At 36.7% G+C, this 21,043-nt stretch overlaps 1 protein-coding gene across 3 annotated transcripts in view; it reads left to right on the forward strand.

Moving 5' to 3' along the window:
- Inpp4b (inositol polyphosphate-4-phosphatase, type II, 105kDa) overlaps positions 1-21,043 on the forward strand; it is a 353,691-nt gene that overhangs the window by 173,241 nt on the left and 159,407 nt on the right. For all 3 annotated transcript variants that reach the window (XM_005400857.2, XM_005400855.1, XM_005400858.2), the window contains 2 exons: positions 16,356-16,486; positions 16,980-17,084. In XM_005400857.2, coding sequence (XP_005400914.1) covers positions 16,356-16,486; positions 16,980-17,084 — 236 coding nt within the window. The remainder of the gene's footprint in view (positions 1-16,355; positions 16,487-16,979; positions 17,085-21,043) is intronic.

The following is a 21,043-nucleotide window of genomic DNA, read 5'->3' on the forward strand; positions in this document are numbered from 1 at the left end:
CATTTATTTGGATATATTGTTTCATAACTGTCTGTATTCTACCAAAATATGAAAATGAAAAATTAGAATGACTTCAAAGACTGATAGCAGTCTCATAAGCTCACAGACAGGTATTTCCTTAAGTTTTATTATGGATTTTAGGTGAAGGAAAACAGCACTTAGAGATGACAATTAAGGAAATGTTAAATATATGCAAATATTATAGTATATAGTTAAAATTGATTTAATGACACAACCATAGCAGTGGTTCTGTAACGTTTTATCTTAGTAAGAATGAAATCCTACCAAAAACATTCAAGTATATCGTTCACTTCCACACATCTGATGCTGGAATATATCTCACAGAGCAAATGAATGTGGTCTTTTCAGCAGCAGCGATGTGTGCACTGTGTTCTTGTTTGTGTGATGCATACACCCAGGGTAAATGAGGTGAGCCTTATCCTCTGAGCCAGTCCTGACGCTGACTGTAAAGGTTGCTGCCAGGAGCAGAACGGCACAGTGACTCCTTGCACACCCTGACACGCAGTGTGTATCCTTGCCTGCGGCTGCCTTTTAAAAGCCCTCTTGCCATTAGTCTCACAGTGTGACATTACTACTCAACATGAACTACTTTTATTGAATCGGAGATTGTATATCCACCAAGTCCTAGGGATGTGACAGAATTGAATCCTCTGGGAGCTCCCCCCGACTGGCCTACGCAGTGGCACCTTCCGAGTGCAGGTTCAGATATATAATAGCTTTGGAAGTGGCACGGAAGTGTTTTCCTAATACTCTGCTTCGAATTGTACATTATGCTTCAAAACATTCACAAGCAGCAAATCTTAGACATCACTCAAGTTACATTTACTGCTGTGAAGAAAGCCTCATACTGTGCTTAGTGGAGCTCTGATTCTTTGCCCCTGGAAGCACAGTTTACAAATATATAAAGTATAAATTGAATGTTTACCATGAAAATAATACATGGCCATTGTAGAAGATAATAAAAATGTAGAAAGTATGAAAAAGAGAAAATAACAGCCATTTAAATTGCCACCAAAAGACAAAATATATTTTCTACATCTATTTTCATGTTTGTAAGCCTCACCGTGGTAACAGAATTGAGGCCTCCATGAGCGTCACTCGCTGGCATCAAACTTAATTCTCCATGCATGTGAGAGGCGTGTCATAAATGCGTCTATTATTCTTCTACGTGATGGTAAATAAAAATTTAGGCTACTAATCAGCTATATATTTAAGCTCTGAAGGAAATATACTAACATATTAACCATGATTTTTCTCAGTGGTAGATTTAGAATGGTAACTTGTCTCATAGCAATATAAAATTAATACAATGAGCTTTGTAAGTTACATAGAATACATCAGCCAACCAGTTAACAGTAACTTGATTTCTTCTAGTTTAAGGAGCTCACTTTCAAAATGAATATCAAAATCTATTCAAACTTTAGGTTCCCCCACAGGCTTGATTTTTTAAATTTTAAGTGACTCTTTTTAGGAAAATTATCAGGTTTTGGAATGTCACTGTCCCCTTTCTCTAGCCCAAATTAATATACAGGTAAGTGAGAACGAGCTTACTAAATCTATGTAGCATCAAAAATAAAGGGATTTTAGATACTTTGCGGTGTCCTTTGGAAGCCTACTGATTTCTGTTACAGGATGACTAGTAACTAAAATGACAGGGGCTCCATCTGGCCTCTTAGTTGGCATCATGGCATTCTGTTGGGGTCCCCTTACATTGGATCTTGAAGTACCTACCTTTGACAGTTTCTTGATTCTGATCATATGCCTCTACCAAAACATAGTCATTGACAGCACCTTCTCAGCACTCAGCGAGATGTGTGAAATCCGTTGAGTTTCTTATATACCACACTCTGTTCTTGCGGGAGGGAAATTTTCATCTTTCTGAGGAAGGGCAATATTCATCTATCTGCCATCTTTCCAACACTGGGTCTACAGTATGGCTTAGCCACCAGGTTGACTAAGGCATCACTGTCAAGGCTATAGCTCATACAGTACTGTTCATATGCCTGTATGCTTTATTGAAAATTATACTATGCTTTACATATCATTTTGTAACTTCAGTTTCTACTACATGTTATGAATATTTTTACACTTTAATACATGTTTCCCTAAAATCTAATTTGTAATAGTTGTGTGGAATTGTTTACTAAGGTACATATCAATTGTTGCACCATATATAGATATTTAAATTTATATATCTCATATCATACAAATAATTTAATGGAAAAATCTGGGAAAATGTGTTCATACATATCTTCATTAGTCACAGGGTTTATATACTAGAGATGAAATTGTTGAGACAAAGTGTATATGTGTGTGTGTGTTTTATGGCCTCACTTTCATATTTCCTATTTGCCTTCAGAAATTTTACATCAGTATTTACTTCCACTAATTACCTATATAAAACTTGAATTTTTGTATTTTTATATGCCTATTAGAGAGCTTTACAAACTCATAACTTTCTGTGTGAAAAGTAAGGTATTTATATTTTCCACTTGATTTGTAGGGGCTACTTATATACTAGTGTGTATTTTGTGACATATACATTTCAAACATTATTTCAAATTTTATTACATCATATTTTTATTGTATTGTAAAGCTTTGTATATATTTTGTATTTTTTTTTTCTTAGAAAATCTCTCTTTATTCTCTGATTTGTTCAATATAAGTTAGGATTTTCAATGTCTTTGTTTTGTTCACAATTTCAAATTTTATTACCAGGAGTTTGTTCATTAGCATATTGTAAAATGAAATACGAAGTTAGCTACATTCTGAACAATTACCTGCTTTTTATTTCTGTCTCTCACCTCTTAATGAAACTTGTCAGTTTCCAGACTTCAACTCTACTTTTTAAAGCAATTAAGAAAATTAAATATTTATATAGCAACACAGTTAATTTTTAAAGACTGCTAAGTTTGGAATATTTTCTCTTAACGTTGAGCAGTATAGTCCTGTCAAGTTTTCTTGTGCATACAAATGCATTTTTTTGTTTGTTTCATCTATTTTCTATATTTCTTGAAAGAATTAACATATTTACTTCTCAGTGATCTTTTAGAAGAAAATTCTAGACTCATAATTAATTCTAGACTACTGTAGAACTCTAATTCTAGACTTACAACTAATTCTAGACTTAGAAGAAAAATAGACTTACAATGGACTGTATACTGCTTTTCTCTTTTCTTTGTTTGATTAAAAACTGGATCACTTCCTTTTTCTTTCTTTATTTGTTCTTCATAGTCAGTGGCATGGATTTCTCTGGAGACCATCGGCACCTACATGCTGTTATTTTCTAATTCCCCAAAATCCCAGTTGCCTCTAGACCTTTATATCCCTCCACCTAGCTGCCTGCTGACTATCTCTACTTGCATGTCTTTCAGTTACTGGGCATGCCTAAAGCTTAACTCGTCTAACGCTTAACTCGTCTCTCTTCTTTTGAGATCATTCTGCCTAGTTCAGTAAATTATACCTTCTACCACTCACTAGTTCAGTGTAGAAATGTAGAATATCTCCTTTTCACATAAGTGGTGCTGAGCTTTAGAACATTAAAAAATAACTGATGGCCATGTTGCATAACTTTAAAGTAAACTAGCAAGAGTAAGCTGGACATTATTAAGAGGTAAACACCAACCCACCTGTATCAGGAATAACAAATAGACTCGTAAGCTGGAATATCATTCATTATTCCTCGTTTTTTCTAATGCAGTTACCTGAAGTTAAATTAGATAATCTGTTTATCTGATACAAATAGATTCTGTGATGACAGTTAAATCCTGTAATAACTGAGCTCCAATTCATAGTCTTTGCATATAAATTGAAATTTTATTGCATAGGTAGTACAACAACCACTTATTTTAATGTCAAGTAAAAATCAGAGTCAATAACCACTCAGAAAATTCTGTCGTTTTTCAGTGAAATGATAGCTCAGGGATGGCAACACTAACTGCATTGTCATTTCTGTAAATGCATTTTACAAAGTAATCCTACAATTTGTGGATGCAGTGTTTATTCCTGTGTTAGTTAAAACACAGACATTTTGAATTGGGAGGTAAAAATACTGTGAGAGTTGACACTGGGTTGAACTTCGCTCAGTTTTATGGTGTCACCCAACCACTTTATGAAATTGAAGCCACCCACAGTCATTTATGTGGTCTATTTTTCACTGACTCTTTAGAATTTATTTTTTTTTCCTAGTAGATAAATTTTTTATGATGTCTTTTGGGTTTGATTTAAGGTCTAATTTTGCTTAATGAATGAAAGCAGTTTGGCTGTTAAACTTTCCACCTGTGCACACCCACGTGTAGTTTCACTATGTGATAACTACCAAAATACTCTACTTAAATCATACAGTGATTTTCATTTTATAAAATGCATTATGGAGCTAATTGTGGAAAAATATTTCTATTTACTTAAATAAGAACGATCTCAAATAATATTTTAATGTCTTTCTTACTCAACTGTATTCTTTGGTATATACATTTTGATCAGGCTATTTGGTCTTCCCACATTGTTGTAAGTGAATTAACTCTTATTTCTAGATAGCCTTTATTGTAAGAATTAGTTTTCATAATTTGAGGGAATTTTTAATTCATGTACTCACTTCTTTAAAGGTTACTGTTCTGTGTTCACCCTTCTAATAAAACTAGGCCTCGCATGTATAGCTTTAGTCTCAGAACTAGAGACAACAACATTTGTTGCGTGTGTCCCTTAGACGAAGTGAACATCTGTACAGCTATTTTTTCTTCGAAGAAGTTGGAAGAGTATTTGTGAAATGAGGTCAGAGGAATGAATGTCCATAGAAGAGTTTAACTATATTTCCGATTTCTCTTTCCAGTTCTCTTCCCACTACAAAAATCCTACCCCTCCCACCTTGGCTTCTTATGTACCAATCAGAAAGAAATCTGCATGCTGGAGTCCCTGCATACTTAGTACACTGGTCAGGGTTCCCCAGAGAAGCATCACGGTCTGTAGGGTTAGTTGGCAAACTGGAGATCCAGGAGAGCTGATAATGCGATTCCAGTGAACGCCCAAAGACATGAGCACCGGAGGGAATCTGTAGTGCAGTTCCAGTCCAAGGACCAGCAGGCCTGAGACTCTGAAGAGCCCAGGTTTCATTTTGAGTCTGAAGGCAGAAAACAGGCAAAGCTCCCGTTTGAAGACAGGCAGGAGAATTCTGCCTTACTTGGGGGAGAGCCAGCCTTTTTGTTCAGTTTAGCCCTTTATAGGCTTACATGACTCCTCCAACTGGAGATCCAGTCTTAGGCTCAGAGCACCTTCGTCCCATGTTGGAACCCCCTGACCTTTTTATGTATGGATACAGGCTTAGAGACTTTAAAAGCTGGAAGTAGAACCTAAAACTTTCCCCACCCTTATTATTTTCTGTTTGGTTGGCCTTGAACCTTGTTGTATTTATTTCAGTAGCAGAAACTTTTTCCCACAAAGAAAGTTACACACCGAATTCCAATATGAATAAAATAGATGCATTGGTGGTGTGGGTGAGCGTGGAGAGAGAGGCCAGATGCCTATCCCTTTGCTTGGTTTACTTTGCCCAGTCCCTTCCTGGCCCCTGGAACACAGCAGCTCGAGGATGTAAAGAGCAAGACTTAAAAACCATCTAATTGTTTAATGCCCTGGCCAATGCTTTATACATGCTAGGCCAAACACTTAAAGCAGGTTTGGTTACTTTCCTTCCCAGTCCTCTGTGACACATTCTGTGTCCAATTATCTCTATCCATTGTTTTAAAGTCTTATTTTCTCTTCATGTTATTCAGTGGCTTGTGTTTCAAACATGTTGCACAAATAGGGTGCACCATATCATGCATGGTTCAGAGGATTGTAATGACCTCCATGAACGTGGGCTTTTTCTGAAAAGCAAAAAGCATGTGTTTTTGAAATATTTAAACAAGGTAAGGAAAAACAAATCATACAGACAGAAGGTACTTCATGAGGTTATATCTAGAGATCTACATGAATATTTCATCAACTATCAAGAGTATCATCCTTTGTGACTGGAATGCCAAGATTCATAAAGCGCTAGATATTTCTCAAGGAGGCTTTAGCAATCGTCTATCCCTTTTGGAGACTTATTTTGAGTTACTTGCCTTTTATTTTTGTAGGTAGCAAAGTAAAATGGGACAGATGGCCATAAGTGACAAAAAGTGTTTACTGTGTAAAAAACTGAAGCTTATTAATAGTTTAATATTCCAATATTTCTTCTCAACTTCTTTTTTCTACCTGTTAGTCTCCTGGAGAATGAAGAGGCACTGTAGACACGTTGAAAGATTTTCTTTTTTAAATAGAACTCTGGTGAGAATAAGGAAATGTTGGGAGTCACTGCTGGAGCTGGATATTGGTCATATGTATGAGGGCAGGACAGAGCCAGGGTGTCTCCGGATGTCAAGCTACCTCAATATGGACAAAGACATGCTCCCTGGACAGTTACAGTGGTTAGATGCTAGGCAACATTATCTCTCCTGATACTAAGTTTGCAAAAGTGTAAAAGTCCTCTTGCTCATCAGGTAAGAGGTAAATCCACCTGACTCTGGCTATTGTCTCTTGTCTTTATTTTCTAAATCCTCTTGCATTTTCTCCCGGGGACCACTGAGAGACCACCAAGTCCCACAGAGAAATGAACACATGAGATAATATATAGATGGCATATTGTACGGGGAAGGATGATGGATTTTCCAAAGAGAATTATTTTGTTGTTAGTGTTGCAAAGTCATGATTAAAAGAGAGATTTTGAAGAGTAGAAGATGTTGCTATAAGAAAAAAGAGAATATTTATACATTAGTAAATATTATTTGAAAATGTGTTCCTAATAATAAAAATGCATTTATACAATTTATCTCTTGGCAAAAGTTTCATAAAAGTGCAAGTATTTAATGGGAACATTAACACCAGATTGCTGTTTATACCGTGAGTCGATGTGACTGCACCAGATCACATGGCCCATGTAATGCTGGACGACATTATGTACATATATTTTTGAGAAAATCATTTACCACACACTGCTAAAATGTGAAAAAACAAAAACATCCCATAGTGTAACCTACCCTTCATTCAGGTGTGGTTTTTAAAGTAACAGGCATGATCAAAATATTTACATTTAAAAGTTTATTATGGTAAACATCCATTCTCATTAATCCCCCTTGATGTGGGTCCCTCACTTTTATCCTTCCTTCTTGCCACATTCTGAAGCAGTCCTGGGGGCCTTTTTTCTTGAGCGTCTTTATGAGGTTTCGTCAGAATTCAGTGAATGCTGCTGCCACATGCGACCCAACAGAAAGCAAGCTCGTAAAAACATTCCTGTGTGTCTTCATTTACTTTAATCACCAGATGTGGCCCTGTGTGACTTCTAGCTCTTCTCAAAGTCAAACGACTGTGAAAAGAAAATATTTTGAATTGATTCAGGGCGTGGAGGAAGCTATAAGAGGGCAACTAAAGGCACAAATGAAATACAACCCCAGGGCTGGGAATTTAGCTTAGCGGCACAGCACCTGCCTGGCGAGCTCAAGGTCACGAGTTCGATTCCTGGTACTGGAAAAAAAACAAAAAAAAAGAAAAAGAAATACAGCTCCCAGAATTGCTTCAGGAAGTGGCAAGAATGATGGGCTCAGTGTTTTCAAAGTGAGGGGAGAGTGTTGTGTAGTGTATTAATGCCAATGTATTTTTTGCTGTAATCACTTTTTAAAAAAATTAAACATTCACCATAGTTTTTGATCAACTCTTGTGTGTTGGCAACATGACAAGTGATGGGAGAAATAATGTAACTTATATGTATACATAGTGAAAATATACTTTTAATCTATGTACATAGATGATGTGCATTGACTTGTATATTTATGATATGCACAATGTTAAGACTTTTTATCTACTTCCTAAGTAGCCACTAATGTGTATGTATCTATCTGTATATATATATATATACAGATATATATATATAAATTAGTATATATGTAAATTTATATATATATATAAATTAGTGGAGAAACAGAAACAGGGGGGCCATTTAACAGGTACATTGCAAATGACCCAGACTGTTTTGCAAGACTTTGTCTATGTGACCCAGTAGACCCAATGGAGGTGCTAATATCTATGGCTGAAAACAAGGCTGCCATGTGGCGTCCTTGGAGAATACAAAGTGTCATTGCAGACCTTTGGGACTCTGCAATGTACCAGGGTCTCTTGCACCAGGTACTTGTGTAATACTGGGCTCTAGTAGATGCTGAACCCTGGCTGATGGGGCACAAAATGACTCTGCGACTGGATCTGTCCATTATCAACTAGACGCTGACTCAACCTCACTGTACGACAGATGGGTGTGATGCACTTTGAACTGAACTCCTGTAGATCCCAAAAGCACGAGCATATATCATGAAGAGGTGTTGAAGGGTCTTGGGCCACTTACTTTATTGCATATGAGGTTTGTTCTCAACACATACTCATACACTAATGGAGATTCTTCTAGGAGAAGCTCATGGAAGAGAAAAGATCTCAAACTGGGATAAAGATGGATCAGCCTGATATGACAGGTAGACTTTAAATTCAGTAGAGAATGGAACCTGCCCCGAGGCCAGATTGACAAACAGGTTACTGTGAAGATAGTAACAGAGTGACATATCCGTCACCCTGTGGACATGAGGTAGAAGGAGATAGCGCTGAGCAAAGAGAGACACATCAGAGGTGCTCTATGCCCAGATGTGAACGGGATTACAGTATCCCATTCATAAGGGCAGGGAAATGAAAAGGCTTAATCTTTTGGGGCTGATCTGTCAGTTTCCCAGCGGGGAATAACTCAGAGTACCTGAAGTGTCAGCAGGGCTTGAGGAAAATTGAGTGTGAGACATGAGGCTAGTGATGAACATCCTTTAAGGACCCCAAAATCAGCTGGAGCATTGGATATTGTAGCTTTGTTTGTTGCCTTTCTGTAAGTCTTTACCGAGTTGTAACTGGCCACCATTTTTCCCCAAGGACATAAAATTTTACTTGTAGATAATTTGAAATATCATGAAATTGAAGGAGAACCTGAAAATTTAATTAGTCTGAAAAATTTAGTTTCTACTTACAATGTAGGTATTTCAGCAAGCTGAAAGATCATTCCTTTGAGGATTTTACTATATACTTTGTAGTAATTTCAATACATTCCTTGAATATCTTTTATTATTCTTCATTGCCCTTATGACAGGAATTGATACTTACATAAAATTCACAGTTGAAACTTCAGAATTTGATAATAGAAATCACAAGGAATGTATGTATATAATGCAAATAATGTGACATTGTATATTTGACATAAGGAAAATTTTGTACTATTAGATACTACACACAAAAATTCTCTAGTTTGTAGATTGCAATAGAAAACTGCCCTTTACTGATGGTATCATGCTCTACATAGTCTTTTTAAAAATTGTGCTTTATTAGTGCATGTTTATAGTGCACGCAGTTTACAGTCATGCTGGGAATCATTACACACACATACTACAGTTTATTTGGTTTCTTAAAATCCCTTTCTCTTTTCCCTCTCTCCTTTCTCCTTCAGTTCTCCTATCACAATTTGCATTCTTGTTGGTACTGTTAATTTTACCTCTTCTTATGGCATATAATGTTTGCCTTAATGAGGTATTATGTCCCTGTACATGGTATACCTTTATTGTTCCTACTTCCCCCTCATCATGCCTCACAGTTGTTCCTTTGGACCACCTCTTTATTGCAAGAGATCCTTTCCCTTATCCACTTTTATCCCTCCCTTATTATTCTTTTTGTTATAACTCTGCATCACTGAAATGAGAAATAGCATACAATACTGAAATTTGTATGTCTGGTTTATTCTACTGAACATTATATCCAGATGCATCCTATTAGATCAAAGCCAATGGAAGAGAAATATCCTACAAATGTCTCAAATTTGTCATTCTTTATAGCTGGCTAGTATTCCAGTATATATAAATACTACATTTTTTTTTCTGGTACCAGGAATCTAACTCACGACCTCGCTCTTGCCAGGCAGGCGCTGTGCCGCTGAGCTAAATCCCCATCCTGGACATTTTCTTTACTCAGTCATCTGTTGATGGATATATAGACTGCTTTCAGGGTTTAACTATTATGGATTGTGCTGCTATAAACAGTGCTATGAATGTATCGCTGTAATATGTTGGCTTTAGTTCTTTGGGGAATATTCCTAGAAGGGGAATACCTAAGCAATATGGAATTTCTAATTTCAGTTTTTTGTGAAGTCTCCATACTTATTTCCATGATTGTACTAGTTTATGTTCCCACCTACAGTAAAGAAGGATTCCTTTCTCACCACAGCCTCACCAGCCTTCCTGTTGTTTGATTTCTCAGCGATTGCCATTTTTCTGGAGTAAGATGGAATTCGAGGGTCATTTTAATTTGCATTTTTCTAATGGCTAGAAGTTTTCTATATTTTCTCATATATTTGTTGACCATTTTTATTTTTTCCTCTGTGAACTGTCTCTTCATTTCTCTTGCCCATGTATTGACTGGGTCTTTGATTTTAGGTGATTTATATACTATTTTTCTTATTTTACAGTGTAGGTATTAGTCCTCTGTCTGAAGAGCAACTGGCAATTTTTTTGCAATTCTGTTGGTTGTCTCTTCACTCTGCTGATTGATTCTTTACCTTTACAGAAGCTGTTTAGTCTGATATAACCCCATTTGTTGACTCTGTGTTATTCGCTGTACAACTGAAGTTCTGTTTAGAAACTCCTTTCCTACACCTATTAAATGTTTCTGTTTTAACGTTTATACCTTTGATCCCTTTTGAGTTTCCTTTAGTATAGTGTCTAGTGAGAGATAAGGGTACAGTTTCCATCTTCTGCAAACAGATAACCGGTTTTCCCAGCCCCACTTGGTTGAACAGGTTATGTTGCATAGATTACCTTTCCTTCAACATTTGCTTTTGGGAACTTCATCAACGATCAGATAGTTCTAGGTCTGATCTTTGGGGATGTTTCTGTATCCTGTGTTCTGCTCCACTGATCCAAGTGTTTGTTTTTTTCCAGTGCCATGGTCCTTTTATCACTACTGCTTTGTAATAGAGCTTAAAGTAAGCTGTTGCTATGCTTCCTGCTTTGCTCTTGTTGCCCAAACTTGCTTTTACTAGAGAAGATGTGAGTGACTGTGAGGGATCTAAGTAAGGGAAATTAAAAACTCAGGAGGAGGAGTTTATGTGTTTGAATAAAGAAATATGTTAATAGTGTTGTTCTGGGGGTTTGAGGTGAGTAGAGAGCTGTTACAAGGGAGAGCTACTAGACACCTATTAGATCAAAGCCAATGGAAGAAAAATATCCAAAAGTAAAAGCCTAAAGCATAGAAGAAACCATGAAAGAATATAACATAATTCCACATTGCTAAATTATTCAGAAAGCATACAAAAGCTGAGATCTGTGAGACATCTGGTGGGAACACATTAAATATTCCAAGGAGACACTGCGTATGTGATTCCGAAGGACTTTCTTTGCTAGAGTCTAAGTGCTCCCACTTCGGTAGCTCCTCTAACTCTCCCACTGCAGCACAGAATCTGACTCAGACTCAGGATTTCTTTTCACCAGGTCATAGGCATTCTTGTAGATTTTGATCTGGTCTGAGTTCTTGGGTTAGGAACTCTTCCTGTCCTACTTACTGGGCATGATGGTGGAATCTGCAGACGTAGTCACAGGAATGAAATTGTCCACTGAGTCAGGAATATTCTTACACAATCAAATCAGCCCTAGTACTAACAAACTACCCAGTTACAGTGGCAGCATTCAGGGCAAGTTGAGAAATAACCTACCATGAGGCCCAATTTTGGATCTCTCTTAAGCCTAGAGAAGAAATCCATGGTAATGCTGTAAGGATCATAGCAACCCAAGTATTGGCCCACAGTTAATATGTACTAATGTGATAGCTATGTTTCTTCTAATGGTGAAGAAAAGCATTCAACAGTGATTTTATAGAATTGATTTCCTAAAGCCCAGAGAGCTAGGGGCTGAATAATGCTGGTGGGGATGGGGTATTTTTATTTTTCTTAAGTCTTCTGCTATGTGGTAGAGAAGGAGGAAGTAGGAAGAGGGCAAAGGACCCTAATGGTGGGAGAGGTATATTACATATTTAGATGGGGATAACAGGGATAACTCGTACAAAATTGGTAGTGGGAAATGGGGATGAGAAAAGATTCTGTGAGTATATAAATATTAGAGAAAAACTTAAAGGAGGACAAATGAAAAGGGGGAGAAAAAAAGAAAAGAAAAACAGAGAAAGAATCAGGAGAAAGAAATCAGGTAGAAAGATATGAATAAAGTAGGAATAAAAAGGGACCAGGGAAAATTCCATTACCCTCGGTAATCTATATTGGAAGAAAAAGGCAGAAGAACAGAAACTGCTACACACCAACACACACACTTATAAAAGAAAAAAGAAAAAAGGTAAAACAATGGAATAAAGATGAAGGGAAAATGAACGGAAAGCGGGAAATAGTAAATAAATAAATAAAGGTGTCCTGTTGTTTTGGCTGCATGGCTCTTTTCCTCGGGGTAAGGATAAGGAAGCGACCTCAAGCAAGACATATGCCTGTTCCCTGTGGGGCGTGGGCTCAGTCTGCCCCAGAATGGTGCCGATGCAGGCACGCTCACACACTGGGACAGGGCACCAGTGTGACCTTCCAGCTCAGTAACTCCGGCTGAGCTTGGCCTCCAGTGCAGGAGTCGGCTCCATGTTCACCAGTTTAGCCCCTCTGCCAGACCCGCTCCAGGCTGCCTCCTGAGGCTGTCTTTCCCTCACCTACCTTGGGAACTTGACTGTGAAATAGAGAATATGGCAAGGGGCTGCTTTGGGATCCAGGTTCAAACACTGAGACTTCCTTATAACGGCAACCCTGCTGGTTCTCCTTCCTCTGTTGCGGGGGTGGGTGCTGCGCCAGGCTCACCCTCCAACCGTTGACTGTAGAAGACCGTCCTGGAAGCAGTATTCTGTGTTTTGCTTGCTGTTTTCAATTGCCACTGACTCAGTCCCAGTGCCATGGTCTGGCTTTCCCTGGGCGAAAGCTTTCAATTTTGCTTTGTGTCCTGGATGGCAGCTGACCAACACTCTCTGGCCTCTGGTGGTGTTGTTTGCAAGCTGTCTTCTGTCTCCTCTGTTTCTTGTGTATCATTTAAACCTTTTCTCTCTCTTTTTCTCTCTCTTTCCAGTTTCCTCTTGTTTTCTTGTAACCTGCTGTCTCTTTGAAAGCCCTCTAAGATACTGTCTTGATTACTTTTCTCTTGTTTCTGGGACAAAATGCTCAACGCCCAAAATGAAGGAAAGAAAGGTTTATTTAGCTTACAGTTGTGGAGGTTTCAGTCCATAATCAGCTGGTTCTAAGGCAGGGGATCATGGCAGAGGGCTACAGTTCATGGTGATGGAAGACAGCAAAAGTAACAAGAGCACAAAGGGGGAAAGACAAGCCTCTTTTTCCTACTTACACTGTATGCCGGCTGTCCACCCACGCCCACACCATCTCTGTGCCCTCCTCTTGCACAGGCTGGAGCTGAATAGAAAGTAAGGACCCTGGCTCCCTGCTGAGTCACTTTAAAGTTGAAAGCTGAACTTTTAATTTCTCAGGTTGACACAGTGAGCATCTTAGAGCAGCAAGGACATGTCCTTTTCACCCTAGGATGTAGAACTGCTGAGTTACTTAAGCTTCTAGACTCAAATTGATACACTGTATCAACCATAACAGATACTGTTCTCCAAACTCAAGAGGCTTTGCCTTGGCGAAGCTGAGTTGCTGGTACTCACTGCTCTGCCATTTTCCTGACCTGGCCACCAATTTGAAGTGTTGTTCTTGAGCTCCCCCCTTAGGAAGATATGAGGGATATTGTGTAATACGCTACTGGATTATAAGAAGATAATGCAAGTACATCTGTGCTGTTTAAGGAGTTGCCAGTCTTGCACTGTTTATGTCCTCTTCTAAACTGGCTCAAACAGAACATGGCATCATGTTTTTGACTAATGGTAAGACTCATCTCTTACCATCATTATCACCCTGTCTTCTCACATCAGCCATGCTTAAGATGAAGAGCAGACTGCATATCCACAATGGCACCTGCCATAGTAGGATCCCAGTATTTCTGGCTGCCAACTCTTACTGAAGTAGAGATAGCAAAGTTCTGTTGTCACAGGGTGATTGCTTTCCCAGTGCCTACCCAAAGTGGGCACTTCACAAACCAGAAGTACAGAAAGTTAATATCCTATTGGATGGGTATCTACCAATGAAATATAGACTATGGCAAGAAACTGGATGCAAATACTTCTTTTTTTTTTTTGGACCTAAAAACAAAGACTTTATTGAGGACAAGAGGATGGAAATATAAAAATCAAAAGCTTATCTAGCATTTTCTTCACCTACCAGACTCTTCCAAGTTTCAAAGGTCTCCTATCACTTCTCTGGGTTTATTTCACATTGCCGAACCAGCCATGCTGTACCCAGCTCAGTAGCTTTTCCTGTATAAGTTCCCTTTTTACTTCCCTATTGTTGGCCTGAGATTGAGATAGAAACTGATTGAGACCAAGTTTGTTTTTAACTCAGTGAGTTTTGTGCATTGAGTGACAAAATATGGTTAAGAATAGCCCTAGGCTTCCTGATTGAAAAGTTTACAAATTTTGCAAACTTCTTATCTATTTTTAATATACTACTCTACTTTTTCTTTATTTTTAAAAAACTTAGAGCGGTCAGGCATGGTGGTGCATGCCTGTAACCCCAGCACTCAGGAGACTGAGGCAAGAGGATGATTGGAAGTTTGAGACCAGCCTGGGCTACAAAGTGAGCTCAAGGCCAGCCTGAACTGTGTAGCCAGACCCCGTCTCACAAAGACCAAATAAATAAATAAATAAATAACTTAGAGCAACTCACTCTTCTCCATTTTGCTTTACAATTTTCTCCAGTACTCTACTTTCCTTCTATAGTTCCCCTATATTGGAATTTTTCTCAATGTAAGGATGGCACATAGGTGGTTTGGTTTTTTCAGAATATAACCATTTACACTGCCATCTTATAGCACAAACAAATTCTATATCTATAGATATGTACTTATAGATACAGATATAGGTATAGGTATAGATATAGATATCTAGATACAGATATATAGATTGTGGCATACTGACAGAATGCAATAAATTTTGAACAACAGCTTACAGCCTCCTTACCTCACTCATCACAGAGCACTGAACTTTTCTGACCATATATGGAATAGTGAGGATGCAAGATGAAAGACACAGCAGTACTACATTGCATTCTCCTTGAAGCAAAACTCAGACAGGTACACACATTAAAAAGCAAGTCACATTTTTGCACATCATCCATTATTCTTGCATCTAACAGGTTGTTAAAGATTCTACATTTCCTGAATTTATTAGCTTGGTATTTAGCGTGTTCCATGGCCAAAATAGCAAAGAAGTTTCATCATTGCCGGTTAAATTAGTCTCATGAAAATGTTGTTGGTAAAAGGTTACAGAAATGAGTAAGAGATTTAACCAAGCAGCATTAGACCATTTATCACTATAATTTTGGAAAGGCATTCTGATGATTTAAATGAACTTGGCTAAAGGGTAGATATTTAGATAAAAGTTAATAATTAAAGCCTAAATGGCATGATTAGCTCTTCCTTTTGATGAAAAGGGGACAATAAATATGCATACAGTCTTTAAATTGTCCTTTTGGGAAAACTAATGCCAAGGAAGCCATACCTCATAATAACATTTATTATTTAAAATTTAAAATATTACAGCTACATTATATATAAACTAGATCACCTGGGTATTTCATGTTCTTCCAGACATGGGCAATGACCCCTCTCATATTCTTTGATTTTGGACCATTGAAGGCTAGAATTTGGTTATCTTTATTTTGATATCCATTTTCCTTTAACAGTGTTTTCTCTTTATATTAAAGATAGTAAGTTCACCATCTTTGTGAAAATTTCATCAAGGAAGTTAACCTTTTCCCCTTCATTATAGTGTCTTTTTAATGTTTGTGTAATCTAAAGTACATATACTTTCTCTTGTGTTTAATTTTAAGCTAGTAAGCTCATAATTTTCTGAGAAAGATATTGAAATGATTTCTTATTAGTTCCAGAGCCCTGACTGAAAGTTCTTTGTCTACAGATTTTTAAAATCACATCAGAGATAAAAATAGTAATATAACAACCACTGTTAATTCCTATCATTTTGTTTTGAAACCTTGTATCATTTTTATTGTTTTTGTCTATGTTGTTGTTATTTTGGTATTTTTTTATTCTCTTTAAAATAAAAAAAAAATTACAATGAAAATCAAATCTGTTTCTTCTCTTTTGTACTCTTAACAGAAACCAGGAGATAAAAGAACTTGGTGAACTTTCTCCACACTGGGACAATCTGAGGAAAAATGTCCTGACTCACTGTGATCAAATGGTGAACATGTACCAAGACATTCTGACCGAGCTTAGTAAGGAGACAGGTGAGATGCAACAACTTTACTAATTCAAACTGAATTGCATGTCACATATGTCATATGAAAACAATAATAAATGCTTCTTTATGGAGATAAGAAAGCCAAAGATTTCTTTGTTTTTTTTGGTCTTTTTTTTTGTTTTTTGTTTTGTTTTACTTCCGGTACCAGGAATCAAACTCATGACCTTGCTCTTGCCAGGCAGGTGCTTTGCTGCTGAGCTAAATCCCCAGCCTCATCCAAAGATTTCTTTAAAAGTTATTTCTAATGCTACTATCTCAGAATCTAAAATAAGTAAATAAACATTTTGGCATTCTACTTTACAGCATTATTATGAGAATAATTAAAATATTTTAATAATTGAATTTCTGAAAAAACCCATAAATGCAAGTTGTGTTTTTCTTCTGAAGTTCTTGTAACATTTTTGTTACTTGTATCTGTTAACACATACACTTTTAAATATTTATTTATATACCAAAAGTGTTTCATTTTTTTCTCCTAGGGTCTTCTTTCAAATCAAGCAGCAGCAAAGGAGATAAAACATTAGAATTTGTTCCAGTAAATCTACACTTACAAAGGATGCATGTGCACAGCCCTCACCTGAAAGGTATGACATGTATTCTTGTATAAATGGAGAATTATCTTACAATGCATACTTTAAAAAGCTCGACTGTTGATAGAGTTCAAAAGTTTAAGAGTTGTATAAGGATGAAGATAAAACAAATAAAGCTCATAGTGACCCTGAATAGTACAAAAGAGACTTTGATATGTTTAATTCTGGATTTCTGGGCCATAGTCTCTGAATCTGATGTCTGAACTGAGTAGAAATAAAAATGCACAAAGAGTGTATCAGTTCCCTCAGGTAGGATTCCAGGTAAGTAGTAGTTAACAATTGAGCTACTGTTTGAATTAGAAATGAGAGGCAGACAGAGAGAGAGAGAGACAGAGACAGAGAGAGAGACAGAGAGAGAGACAGAGACAGAGACGGAGAGACAGAGACAGAGAGTGAACCAGAGTGCACTTGGTTTCCATCTGTCTTTTTAAACCATAGCCCCAACACGAATTAGCACGCCATTTCTCTTAGAGATGATGACCAACAGAAACATTCTTTCCTATTGGAGCAAGTCTTTTGATGTACTGGGTTTGTCAAGGAGAAATGTGTGAAAGTTTTCATAGCCATGCTTACTAGGGTCTATAGTGACTGATATGGGGTCTATTACCTTTCACCATAAGCCTTTGCCATTTCTTACCACAATTTTAAATCTTCTTCTCACCCCACTCTTTACTTATTACTCTATCAGTTGTTCCTATGTGCCTGGGATGACTATATGTCCTCATTTTCCAGCTAAAATTCCAGATTATTGTGCCTTTGTCCTAGCATTAGTGTTATTGGTGCCATTTTACCCTTTCATTCTCAAAAGTCTCCCCTTTTGAGTAACCAATAGTATTAACATCCTTCCAGTATCTATTTTCTAATTGGCCAAAAGCAACTTTAGATCATCAGATCTTTTGTAATAAGTGTGTTAGCACAATCATTACAGAGATGTGTAAAGACATACTCTGATACCATGTTTTGTAACCATTGTCAGCAATACAGTGGTTACAAGTTTAGAAAAGCTGAAATATGTGAATCCTGGTGTACTGTGAGAGGAAATGTAAATAGTTGTAGACATGATAAAGGTCAAGGTTTGTCCAAAAATTTATAGTATGTCTACAATATGACCATTGATCCCATTCTTTGACTTATATCCAGAGAGATTAAAATTACACTGTCTAGGAGATATTAGCATGCCTACATTTACTACAACATTATTTACCTTTGTACAAATATGGAAGAAACAAATGTTATTTGAAAGACAAATGAATAAAGAAATCGTTCATACAATTTTTTATCAAAAATTTGAAATTACCAAAATGTTGACTATATACCAATAATGGGATAGATACTATTCATGCTTTAAAAAGGAAGGAATCCCTGACTTTGTTCACAAAATCCCTGACTTTGCGGTACATCATGCTAAGTGAAATAAGCCAGTCACAGTAAGACAAATACTACATGATAATGCTTATCTGCAGAATCTAAAATACTGAATCTTATAGAAACAAAGACTAGAAAATAGTTGCTAGGGGATTTGGGGGAGGAAAAACAGAAGCATTAGTTAAAGAGTGCAAGATTTTAGTTATGATTGGTTCCTACAGATCTCGTGTGCAGTATACTGCTCACAGTTACCAATACTGAATTGCATAGTTAAAACTACACTAAGAAGGTAGAAGTTATGTTGTGCACAGATACACAATAATAATTATCATTATCAGTAAAGAGGGAAGGAGGAAAATTTTGGAGGTAATGGTAAATTTACTGTATCTGTGATTATAATTTAAAGGTGTATCTTTATCTCCAAACTCAGCAAGTTGTTGACTTTAAATATGTATAGATTTCATATGCAAATCATACTTCAATAAAGTGGTTTTTAAAGAATTAAAATTAAATTTCTGCTGTCTAAGAATCACCTGAGATTTTATCATCAGAAAAAGTAAGCATTTTTTATTTTCTAGATTGTGCTTACCAATCAAATATACACAAACAGCTGATGTTCAACTCTAAGTGCCATTGCAGTTATTTTGACATGCAATTTTATCATGTTTGATAACTTATATCAGCAATATGAAAGTTTAACTTAGGTGCTTTCACTGCAAATCATGTCAGATCAAAGAACTGAGGTGGATTGGGCCAAGACACTTAGGAACTTTTCCTTGATTGTCAAAAATTTGAATACAGCAATATGGTCTTGTTTTAAGTCATTAAAAGCCAACATTTCAATAAGTAATAAAGAATGTAAAAACACTTATGCACTGTTAACTTACTGTTTTTCTAATGGCCAGTATGAAAAGACCTTTCTATAATAGTAAAATGTTTATATATCTAAGAGGAGGGTAGGGTTTGAATTGCAGCTCTCCCATATTTTATATGTCACCTCAGTCTGTCCCCAAATTATTCTAAGTAAAGTTGTCCTCATTTCTGATGAAGGGATGTAGTGCATGAACAAATTCTATGCTGCTATAGTATTTTTAGTATACTGGTGGCATTTGCCATCACTGGAATGAAATAGATCTCTCAGTTTTATCAGAATTATTAAGTAAGACTGCATTGAAAGAGAATGAAGTCGTCAATAAAAAAAATGACTAGGTTTAGAGAAAGATGATTTACAGAAGCATTTTGGAGATGCCATCACAAGTGAGAACTTAATGACTGATAGCATAAGGTAATGAGAGAAGTGGATAATTTGGGTTGCATAGTTATTGATGATTGGCAGTGTTATCAAGCTAGGTAGACTGGGGTGCCAGATTAGTGTGAAATCGTATCTAACTGTTTGTTCAAATATTTGATAATGGTCTTCACTTCCAGCAAACAAGGAGCAGTTCTTATCAAACTAGCCTTTTTATTATACTTCTTTCTGGAAAATGAAAGAACCATACATTGTATGTTGTTTTCCAAGATATGTGAAAAAGTCTATAGTGAAGTAGGATGAAAGCAACATGCTTAGCTTCTGAGACTCTGATTTGAATAGCAGAAACTAGGAGCTAAAAGAAAGAAATTCAGAAATGCAAACAAAGTTTATACTAATTTGTTTGGTTTGTTGTGTGTATCAGGTCCCTAGAGATGCTATAACAAAATACTAAAAATTGGAACCCTTAACTAATCAAAATTTATTGTCTAAGACTTCTGGAGGCTGGTGGTCAGAATTCAAGGCATCAGGAGGACTCTATTCCCACTGGGGCTTGTAGGAAAATCCTTCCTAGACTCTGGTTTCTGCTAGCTCCCGGAGACCCCTGGCTTTCCTTGGCTTTTTGACACATCTCACTGATCCTCCATTTTCATGTGTTTTTCTCCCGTAACTTTGTCTTCTCCGCTTTCTGTGTGTATCTGTGTCTGCATCTGAACTTCTCCATTAAGACACTGGTCATATTGTTCTAGGACCAACCCTAATAATGAGTTAAGCTTGATTATATGTGCATATTTTAATGTTATAGATCTATGGAACAACCCAAAAATGAGAGGAGTTTTGTCAAAGCATTTAAAAGAAAGACTAATTGTTTTCTCTGAAAATCTAAGGAGGAAATGCAGCAAAGAACTGGGTATTCTAAGAGTGCTAATGGGAAATGTACTGAATTGTAGAGTATTCTGACTTTTTCCCCAAACTATTCATGTGTAACATGTAGTTGTAGTCTAAATACATGTACATAGATTACATGTATAGGTAGGCATCACACACAAAACATAGTATCAGGCTAATATTTTAAGAATATGTGTATAATATTGTTTAGAAGGTATCATTTGATATTGGACTTAAAATAAAGCAAGTACTTACACACTAGAACTCCACTACATATTTTAACAGAAATTGAAAACTTCCCTGGAATTGAGAGGCCCTACCACTTACATCTTTGGCTTTAACCAAGTTACTTGAACTCTTTGAGTGTCAGTTCTTTTAATTGTAAAGTAGAAACATTGAAAGTTGTAATAGATAGTAGTAAACCAAGTTTTATACTTGTTTATGTAACACA

Source organism: Chinchilla lanigera, unplaced genomic scaffold, assembly GCF_000276665.1.
Source record: "Chinchilla lanigera isolate Chin_1 unplaced genomic scaffold, ChiLan1.0 scaffold00070, whole genome shotgun sequence".
Lineage (NCBI taxonomy): Eukaryota > Metazoa > Chordata > Mammalia > Rodentia > Chinchillidae > Chinchilla > Chinchilla lanigera.